The following is a 10,746-nucleotide window of genomic DNA, read 5'->3' as shown; positions in this document are numbered from 1 at the left end:
AGCAATCCTATCAGACCGCCGGGCGCGAACTTGGGGAAGCGCCAGCCACCTCGTGAACCGGCCAAAGGGGGCCCCGAAAAGTGAGGGTACCGCAGGAACCCATGGGGCGGATCGGGAGGACGCCGGGAGCCGCAAGGGGTCGCAAGAAGCGAGGCGCGGAGGGCCGGGTTCCCGAGGTTGGGCGTACGCGGGAGGCGGGGCTCCCGGGAGGCGGGGCCGGGGGGGGATCCCGGAGGTAGGGGGGCGCTGAGAACGGGGATCCCGGGGACAGTGGGGCGCAGAGTGCGTGATCCCAGGGTCAGAGGGGAACGGGGTTCCCGGGATGGGGCGGGCCCGGGGTGCAGACTTCCCGGGATAGGGGCACGGGGGGCGGGGCTCCCGGGAGCAGCGGGGCGCCGGGTTACCGAGGTGGGCAGGCACAGGGGGCGGGGCTCCGGGGACGAAAGAGCCCCCGTCTCGGGGGTGGGGAGGGGTGGGGCAGGGGGCGGGCCTCCCGCGGCGGGGCGGGGCGAGGGCGGGGGAGGGGCTCCGGGCGGTGGGGGCGGGCGAGGCGCGGGGTGGGGAGCGGCGGGCAGGCCGGGCATGGCGTCCATGGCGGCGGCGATCGCGGCCTCGCGCTCGGCCGTCATGAGCGGGAATCGGCCTCTGGACGACCGAGAGCGGAAGCGCTTCACCTACTTCTCGTCGCTCAGCCCCATGGCCAGGAAGATCATGCAGGACAAGGAGAAGATCCGCGAGAAGTACGGGCCCGAGTGGGCGCGGCTGCCGCCCGCCCAGCAGGACGAGATCATCGACCGGTGCCTGGTGGGGCCGAGCGCCCCGGCACCCCGCGACCCCGGGGACTCCGGGGACTCCGAGGAGCTCGCGCGCTTCCCCGGCTTGCGCGGGCCCACGGGCCAGAAGGTGGTGCGCTTCGGGGACGAGGTAGGTGAGGGCCGGGCCGGGGACCCTGAGCCCCTCCCCGCGCCCCGATGCGTCCCCAACCGGGTGGGCACCTGCGGGCATGTAACCCCAAAGGGTCGCGGTGGTAGGGGCTGGAAAGGAGAAGGCGCAGGAATGGGAGTGGGTGGAAGGGGCGTCCCAGAGCCGAAGGTCGGGGGGTGGGGGCTCCCCAGAGGGAGTTTGTTGAGAATCGCCGAGAGGAGGAGATCTTTAAAAGACCCTCAATCTAAATCTGCTCCGCTGGGCCGCACCGGATCCAGAGACTTCTCCCAGAGCTGAAGACAGCTGTTCTTAAGCGAGGCAACAGCAAGGCATTTTAAGCCAAACAAGCCTGGGTTCTAATCCACTTTGCCACTTAGCTGAATGGCCGTGAGTGACAACCTCTTAGAGCCTCAGTTCCCTCCCGGTGTAAACGGAGGATAATAATACCCACCCCATGTCTGCCAGGGCGGGAATTCAGCAAAATATACATATTAATATTAATATTTGTGATGAGCTGTATGGGGAAAGTGAAATTGCCAAGCAAGATGTCAACAAGGAAGAGGTGCCTTCCAGGATTCGGAGGTGAAACCCAAAGCCCTAAGATGTTTCCCGAGGGAGCAGGGTGTGTGCAGCTTTGTTTTGGGGGTGAGCATGGTGGCCCCGTTTTTCCACTGGAAAACTCAAGGATAAGTTTGAATGAGCTGCAGCAAACCTTTGCTACATATAAGTGCATGTCTGGGTTTCTGACCTAGACACTGGAGATGCCCAGACTTCTAGAGGGGTGGTCATTGTGAAGGAAGAAACACTGAAACTAGGCAAGGAAAAACTCAGAAATGAGCCACACTAAGTCACAAAGGCCTGAGTGTTCTGCGCTGCTCAGAAACTTGGTCTTTTTCTTGTGTGTTTAACTAAAACCTGTTTGGTGCCATTAGAATTTGCACTTGTGGCTACTTGGCCTTTCAAACTCAACTTTTGCCTGGAGGGCCAGTCAAAAGGAGCAGATGGAGAAAAGTGAAGTTGGCGCCCTGTTAAGGCTGCGAGGCTGCAGGAAGGAGGACCTGGGCTAGGAGAGTTTTCTGGAGGAAGTTGTGGACTGTGGAAGGAATTCTAGCTAAGAATGAGGGTTGAATCTGATTTGCAGGCTTGCGCGTGCTGAGACATTGATGAATACAAAATGTTTGTGGTCGTCAACCCACTTTAATGTGAGGGAAGTGAGAGGGGACAGAATATGCTGCCGACGTTGCCTTATTCTGACAGAATGAAACTCTAAAGCCTTTGCCAGGGAAAACAAGAGTGTGGTAAACTGGAGAGAAGAAAATAGAGGTTTACAATGCATTCCCAGGGCTGAAACATCTCAGTGTGAAAATATGCTTCTCTCAAAAGACGTTTGCAGTGTTTGTACTCAGATTTGGGTGATGAAAAAGCAGGCAGCCCCTCTTTGGAAAAGTCCTGAAGAAATAAATATGAGAGGAAGTAAACCTGTAAGTACTTACAGATGTTGGAGAGTGGCTGTCATTTTTTTTTGGCTTTGTGTCTGGCTGAGAATATCCACACGTCTACTCATCTTCAAAACGCCCAGGGCATATAAGGGCCGGATATCACTGATAAGGAAAGATGCGGCCAAGTTAATTTTGTACTCTAGTTCCTTAACTGGGTGCCAGACTGCGCTGTTTTTGAATTTGTAAACCCAATGTGATTTAGTAGCAAATGGAACTGTTCACCGTGGTACCTGCATGGCCTTCCAGGAGCACACCAGCCCTGTTTTTCACAGTTGAACTCAGCTTTATGAAACGGGCTGAGAGCATGCCCCGGAATGCATCTGGCCAATGTCAGCACCAATGGCAGAGAGACACTGAATTTGAGGAGAGGTACACAGAAACACTGCCCAGGCTGTATTTTTGTCCGCAGTAGCTGTGTAGTTTAAGGGCGGTAGGGAGTTTAAAATGCATTCCCACAGACCTGCAAGAGGTTAGCACCAAAGTAGAGTTGGTGGTCTCATGCCCAGGAGGAGGGCCATCTCCTGGGCACAAGCGAAGATGGATAAGGACAGGCTGGGGGGTGACCCCTGGCTAGGCTGCTGGACAGAGTGGCCTGAATAGGTGGCCCCAGTTTTGTCCAAAAGGGTCCTAAACCAGGTTGAGTTTCATTCCCTTCCCTCTTGATCTGTCCCTTCCCACTTCATCTGTCTTCTCATGTGGTCCCAGGGGCCTCCACAGCCTGTCATGGCATGGAGAATGCTCCCCAGGGCCCCCCAGTGCCCTGAGAGTTTGACCACCCCCAGCATTCACAGATGGCCCTGTCCGATGGGTGGGAGCTCCAGGGGAACCACCGCTCTCTGACTTTAGATGGTAAGCAGGGCTGGGCTTTGTTAATACCTAGATGAGAGACCACCCAGTATACTGGGTTCCGAGGGTCTTTCCTAAGGCTGTAATAGAAAGAGCCTGGGCTTTGTAGTCAGTCTTGGGTTTGAATTTTGGCCCCTCCATGTACTGGCCTTTTGACCGTGGTAAATCACCAACCTCTCTGAGCGTCAGTTTTCTTGCCTCTGCAATGGGAATCGCATTAACAGAATGACAGTCAAGATAATGAGTATGGAAGGCCTAGGGACTTAAAAAATGGTTGCTGCTGCTGATGGTGAGAATATTAGCATTAGCTGGTCTCTCCATTTCCACTTGTGAAATCACTGACTGTCATGAAATCAATAAGTTCCTGCTGTTGCTAAGCCTGGGGCTCGGGTGCTGTGCCTTGGGGCACACATTTGAAACCTCCGTGTGCTCTGTCCATAGTGTGGACGTGATGTGGCCTGTGTCCTGACCAGCAGTCACACCAGCTTCAGGTTGTGGCCCCCTGTCAGCTACCCTGAAGGACAACAAGATCGCCTGTTTTTTCAATCCCTCTCCCCCATCACCAGTAACATTTTTGCATATTGTATAACAACGTTTTAAGTCCAGTCATGCAAATACAGCCTGCAAATGTGACCGTCATCCGGTCGTTCTTATGTATCACAGGAACAGACAGGTAGAAGCTTGATTGTCTAGTGATGGTCATAGATCTTGGTGGCTGTGAGCGTGGTCAGGGCTCAGTTCACAGTGTGGAGGTCCCGCTGTGTGGAGGTCAGGTGCCGCAGTGTGGCGTCATGTGTGCCTTTTTACCCTCGTTGTCTGTAAATCGAGAAGACCAGGGCCCGGGTCCAGATCCACCCTTGCCAGGTGACCAGGCTGGGGCAGAGAGGGAGGGGGGCCGCCTTTGAGCACTGAAGCCCTGAGGGGACCTTTTGGTTTTTCGGTTCATACTTCCGGAAGGGAATCAATTGAGCAAATATTCCTCAAGGTCTATTATATTAGACACTGGAGGCGTTCTAGCTTTAGGGATGCTGAACCCTCCCGTAATCTTCACCAGCTCCTTTAAAAAGCCCCCCACATGAACACGTGATCTGTAGAGCTTCAGTGCGAGGCCACCAGCCTCTCCCGTCCCCCATGATCTCCCCAAGCCCCTCCAATGCAGAGCTTCTAGAGCTGCTGTCATAGGAACACTTATCTCTCAGCAAAAGAAGAGGAGCACCTGGCGTCCCCAGACCTGGCTTCCAGTCCTGGCCACGCCGCCAGCGGGGCGCTCCCCTCTTAGTGCGTGGCTCTCTGTCCTGGAATGAGTGGCTCTCAGGCCTGGCTTGGAGCAGACGCAGACACTGGCGCATGCCCTTTGGGTCAAGTATTAGGTAAGAACATTAAGGCATGTTTGCAAAGGGATACTTTTAACAGTCTGATTTCCCCATGCTTCTCCATTACTAGGTTCTTCCTTCAACCATAAAGTTTTGGGAATGGCTTCCTTTGGGAGATGAAAGGTTTTCATTTTAGAAAGGGTTTGGAAATCACCCCGGTTGGTTTCTGCTGCTTCCTGTTATCAAATAGGAAAAAAAAAACAAACAAATTTTTAGGAATGTGTCGCTTTCTGCTTCCTGCTGCCACTCCCAAACTCCTTGCCATGGATCCAGCAGGATCTGAGCACGATCTAGCAGGATCTGAGCACGTTGGTGAGAGTTCAGGGTTCTGAAGTCTGTGCCCCGTTCTTGGCTCCAAATGGATCATAAGCAGGTGACCCCAGAAATTGGGGCAGGGGGTGCATTTACTTCTCATGGAACTACTTGCCTCTTCCACCTCTCTATAAGTAGATGGAGCTGGGCAGGAAGGGTGTTTCCAGATGCTTGTCCCCAGGGACCCTGATCTGGATTTTGCATGTTTTAAGGTCCTGGAGCCAGACAGCTCCGCCCCCTCTTCAATAGCTTAGCATGACCAGCTGCTTTTGGAAGTGTCCCCCGCACCCACAGCCTCCCTGTCCTGCAGGGACCCGGATGCTTGCTGGCTGCAGGTTGGAGATATGGCTTCCTGAGGCAGGACCTATAACACGTGAGGGTTCCTCCTCCCCTTTCACGCTGGCAGCTCCGCCTTTTCTTTTTTCAGCCTTTGGCAAGGAAACAAAAAGGAAATTTGAGAGTTACTTTCTCAGTATTTAATTTGTTTTTTAAGATGAGTGGAATGTATAATTAGGATTCCCACCTTCTGTCTGGCAGATCCATGTATTTTTTAGAAAAGATGACAGAGTGGATGTGGCTGTCCGTGTCCCTGTACCCAGGGTTCTGGGCCCTGGTCCTGGGCAGGAGGTGAGATCCAAATCCAGTTCCACAGGCTGCAAGGGGGAGGCGCTGGGCCCCTCCCACAGGCTTCCCCATTCAGACTGATGGTTCTCTGCCCAGAGTGGCACCTGGCCTGGTACCCTGCCTAGCTGGGGCTCCAGGGTGTTGAACAGGTGAGCCTGGGACCTAAGGCAGCCACACAGGCCCTCACTTCCGTGGGAGGGTGGCCCAGTGGCTGCCAGGGAACAGGTTTTGCAAAGAAATTAAATGACTTGTTTACTGTCATGCAGGGAGGGAGGGGCCAGAGCTGGGAAGCGTCCTTGCCGGTTTGGAGTCGTCTTTTAATTGACAGGAGTCACTTCTTCACTCTAAGCAAGAGATTCCCTTGGTAGCAGAAAAAATACCTGTTTCTCGGAAAAAAAAAATAAATGAAGACCAGACCTGTCTGTTTCAACTTCCTATTTATTTTTCTCTCCATTTCCTTACAACTCACCTCCATCAACCCCTTGCTCTTATTACCACGTGGGCGCCAAGGTTTTGTTTCTGCTGTGGTCTGTGGAGGCCTGAGTTTCTGAATTTGTGTTTGTGGTGGAACCTGCCCAGTGGTTAAATCTTAGCTCCTTTTCTGTTGTTGGAACTGCAATTCTGTACTTCCAGCTATGGAAACCCTCTTAGCGCAGGTAAATATATTAAAAGTCAAAGGGAAAAGCATAGATTCCATAAATATATAAACAATAGTCCCTAAGAAGAAGCAGTTGGTGAAAAAGAGCATATTTTAATCATTCTTCTTCACTCCTCCCCTTTTTGGAGGAGACTTTATCTTTTAGAGCAGTTTTAGGTTTACAGCAAAATTAAGCAGAAATACAGAATTTCCGTTATACCCCCTGGCCTGACACAGGCACAGCCTCCCCCACTGTCAACATCCCCCACCAGAGTGGTACATGGTTACAATCGATGAACCTACATTGACACGTCATCATCACCAAAGTCCATAGTTTACACTGGGGCTCACTCTTGGTGTTGTACGTTCTGTGGGTTGGGACAAATGTGTGTGGTGTGTATGCACCATTATAATATCATACAGAGTATTTTCAGTGCCCTAAAACCCTCTGTGCTCTGCCTGTTCATCCCTTCCTCCCCCTTAACCCCTGGCAACCACTTATCTTTTTATTGTCTCCATAGTTTTGCCTTTTCCAGAATGTGATATAGTTGGAATCATACATTATGTAGCCTTTCATTTTTTTTTTTTCACTTAGCAGTATGCATTTAAGGTTCCTCCATGTCTTTTCATGGCTTGATAGCTCATTTCCTTTTTGGTGCTGAGTAATATTCCATCGTCTGGATGGACCGCAGTTTATTTATCCATTCCCCTGCCGAAGGACATCTTGGTTGCTTCCAGGTTTTGGCAGTGATGAATAAAGCTGCTATAAACATCAAGTGCGGTTTTTTGTGTTGACCTAAGTTTTCAGCTCATTTGGCTAGATACCAGGGAGTGTCATTGCCTCACGCCTGTTTTTAATATGCTACTGCGTCTTTGAGGTACAGACTGACACTAAACAGCTCCCCAGGAGGCATGTGCTCTGTGCTGGGTGTGCCAAGAGGCCCTGGCCCCTGACATCGCTACAGAGAAGAGACAGCACGTAGAGGAGTGTCCGCCCTACTCCCGCAGCTCTGCTCGCTGAGCTTTATTTCTCTGGCTTATAGTATTTCGCAGTTTAAATTTATTACCTTTAAGCCAAGATTCCACCATCTATCAAGCAGAAACTCCCCTAATTTATGGACTTCAGGAGTACAGTGACAATTTAGGCTTCCACTGAGTGCCTTGCAATGTTCCAGCATCCTGATGGTGCTTCTGAGTCACGCACGAAAAATCAAATGTATTTCTGGGGAGCTTAATGGTTGGGATTCTAGCTGTTAGAAATTTGGCACTCCAGGTAGGAGGGGAAATTTAACAAAGCCTGCAGCATCTTCTGACTCTACGGATAAGAGTGTTTACTGTGTATGGTTCCATACTTACTGTGGTTACGCAACAATGTTATTAGAAATGTACTCGTAGTAGTTTTTATGTAATCTTTGAATGCTGGGAAGAATAAAAGAAATAAAAGGAACCTTTCAATGTGATTCTTGTTATGCTGGAGCCTTGCAGTGTGCTGGGAGACTGTTAATTTGCGTTGGTTGATTATGCTAATACTCAGAACCCTGATTTTCCTGCCCCAAAGTAAGGTGGGTGCGAGCTGGCCCAGAAAACCCTGCTCTCTCGTGAGAGCAGCCTGAACCAGGGCTGCTTTAGTGGAAGTCCTCATCTGGGGATGATGAGAGCCACCTAGCAGTATTGACTGAGAGCGCCTCTGCACGTGGGGTGGCCTGAGCAGACGGAGGTGACCCCTGAGCCCTGGAGGTCAGCAAGCACAGCCTGTGTGGCCCAGTGTTCCCGACACGAAGAGGGAGTCAGCCGTCCTCTGGAGGACTGAACTAGTGAGCTGCCCAGTGGAACAGCTGCATCAGAATTACCTTGGGAGCTGTTGGTTTTTTAAAACTAAGGTGAATGGGACCCATACATTCTGCGTCTTAGAGGGAACAGCACCCCAGGTGATTCTGATTTACAGCTGGGCCTGGGAACCGCTAGGGTAGGGGCGCTCTTCAGAGAGTCTTGAGTCTGGTGTCTATGAACAGCTCCACTGGGAAGCCAAGACCAGCAAGGACCCAGGAAGGGGCCCTTCCCACTGGATACTTATGACAGATGTGCCATAGAGAGGGCATCTGCAGGAAGGTGCAGTTTGTCCAGGCCAAGGCTGCAGAAGGGCCCCCAGCCTGTCCTTCAGAGGCCCAGAGTGTAGACTAGACTTGCACAGTACTGCAGGGGTCTCAGAAGCACTTCTTTGAGTGTTACAGGAAAGGTGCCGCTTCCTGGCTGCTGGTGGCCTGGCTTTGTGTCGTGGGAGCTCAGAGGCCCGTGCTCCTGGGCCCACTTCCTTTCTCAGGCTGACCTGTGGAGGACCTAGGGGACAGCCCCTGCAGACCATGCTGTCCACAGGCACTATCCGTCCCACACACACGCTCGAGACACAGCAGTAAAATTCGCTGGCCCTAAAATTGGAAAGAAAGGTATAAAGAATTAATGTTCAGTAGTCTCCCGACAGCTTAAGAGGAAAGATTAATATTTAGAAAATTTCACATTTGAAATGAATTTTAAGACCAGAGGTTCTCATTTTAGACTGGTCATGACTTTTACAGAGAAATCATAACCAATTATAGATGTTACTTATAACCAAATAATTTCAACAGCAAAAGTACCCAAATCCTTCTAAAATTTAATAATAAAAATTACATTTAACGTAGAATGGGGTGAATTTCAGTGTGTTTGATATTGGTTGCAGGCTGAGGTGGTGTTGGTAAATGGTTAACTTCTGGCTCAGGGGGGCGTGAGGGGGACCAGCCCTGATGCGTAGCCTGCTGATTGCAGAGGAGCAGCTGCTCCTCAAGGGCCTCCTGCCAGCCCCCCTGGGACTCACCGAACCGGAGCCGGGCAGGGAGGTGCAGGACCACCCCTGTGGCGTGTTCTCGATGCACTTTACATCTTGCAGATGGGGTAGAGGCAAATAACCTCAAAAGCATAGATAAGAGCAAAATGTACTAAGGTAATTAGGAAATGATGAGTTTTGAGTATTATCACCTTTGTGGGGTTTTTCGGGGGGGGGCACACTTTTTTGACAAATTTTATTTTTTAGAGCAGTTTACAAAACTGAGTGAAAGTACAGAGGGTTCTGACACACTGCCTACCCCTATACGTGCACGGCCTCCCCCTCTATCAGCATCCCCCACCAGAATGGGACGTTTGTTACAATGGATGAACTTAACATTGACGCATGGTTATGGCCCAAAGTCCATAGTTTACACTGGGGTTGTACCAGCTATGGGTCTTGAGAAAAGTCCATCATTACAATATAGTATAGAGTATTTCACTGCCCTAGAAATTCTCTGTGCTCTGCCTGTTCATTCCTCCCTCCCTTTAACCCCTGGCAACCACTGACCTTTTTACTGTCTCCATAATTTTGCCCTTTCCAGAATGTCATGTAGTTGGAATCATACAGTATGTAGTCTTTTCAGATTTTTTTATTGTGTTGAAATATACATAACATAAAATTTACCGTTCTAACCATTTTTAAGCATGCATTTAGTACATTCACAATGTTGTGCAGCCGACGCCACCATCCATTTCTAGAACCTTACCATCACCTCAAACAGAAACTCTGTATCCATTAAACAATAATTTCTCATTCCTCCCTCCCTACTAGTAAACTCTAGTCTACGGTCTGTCTCTGTGAATTTCCCTATTCTAAATACCTCAAATAAGTGGGATCGTGCAACATTTGACCTTTTGTGACTGGCATATTTCATTTAGCATAGCATCTTAAAGGGTCATCCGTGTTGTAGCATGTGTCAGAGTTTCATTCCTTTTTAAGCCTGAGTGGTATTCTGTTGTGCGTGTATACCACATTTTGTTTATTCATCTGTTGATGGACATTTGTGTTGTGTTTACCTCTTGGCCATTGTGAATAAAGCTGCAGTGAACACTGGCGTGCAAGGATCTGCTCAAGTCCTTACTTTCAATTCTTTTGGCTATACAGTCACGTGTCACTTAACAGCGAGGGTGCGTTCTGAGAAATGCGTCATTAGGTGATCTCGTCATTGTGCGAACATCGTAGAGTGTCCTTACACAAACCTAGATGGTGTGGCCTACTATGCATCTAGGCTGTATGGTACTAGTCTTGTGGAACCACCATTGTATCTGCAGTCTGTCACTGACCAAAACATCGTTATGTGGCGCATGACTGTATACCTAGGAGTGGAATTGCTGGATCAAATGGTAATTCTGCGTTTAGTTTTTTTTGAGGAACAGCCACACTGTTTCCTGTACTGGCTGTACCATGTTACATTCCCACCAGCAACGTTTGAGGGTTCCAGTTTCTCCACATCGTCACCAACACTTGTCATTTTACTTCCTTTCTTTTTTTTTCCTGAGGAAGATTGGCCCTGAGCTAACATCTGTGCCAGTCTTCCTCTATTTTTTTTTTTTTAAGATTTTATTTTTTCCTTTTTCTCCCCAAAGCCCCCCGGTACATAGTTGTGTATTCTTCGTTGTGGGTTCTTCTAGTTGTGGCATGTGGGACGCTGCCTCAGCGTGGTCTGAT

General features: G+C 50.3%; 1 protein-coding gene across 1 annotated transcript in view; it reads left to right on the top strand.

Annotated features, from left to right (window-relative positions):
* Nucleotides 1-540: 540 nt before the first annotated feature.
* Nucleotides 541-10,746, top strand: part of C2H1orf198 (chromosome 2 C1orf198 homolog) — a 33,571-nt gene continuing 23,365 nt past the window's right edge. Inside the window, exon 1 of the mRNA XM_046654095.1 lies at nucleotides 541-924. Coding sequence (XP_046510051.1) covers nucleotides 583-924 — 342 coding nt within the window. The 5' untranslated portion in view covers nucleotides 541-582. The remainder of the gene's footprint in view (nucleotides 925-10,746) is intronic.

This window comes from Equus quagga, chromosome 2 (assembly GCF_021613505.1).
Source record: "Equus quagga isolate Etosha38 chromosome 2, UCLA_HA_Equagga_1.0, whole genome shotgun sequence".
Classification (NCBI taxonomy): Eukaryota; Metazoa; Chordata; class Mammalia; order Perissodactyla; family Equidae; genus Equus; species Equus quagga.
This window is presented reverse-complemented; position numbering and strand designations above follow the sequence as displayed.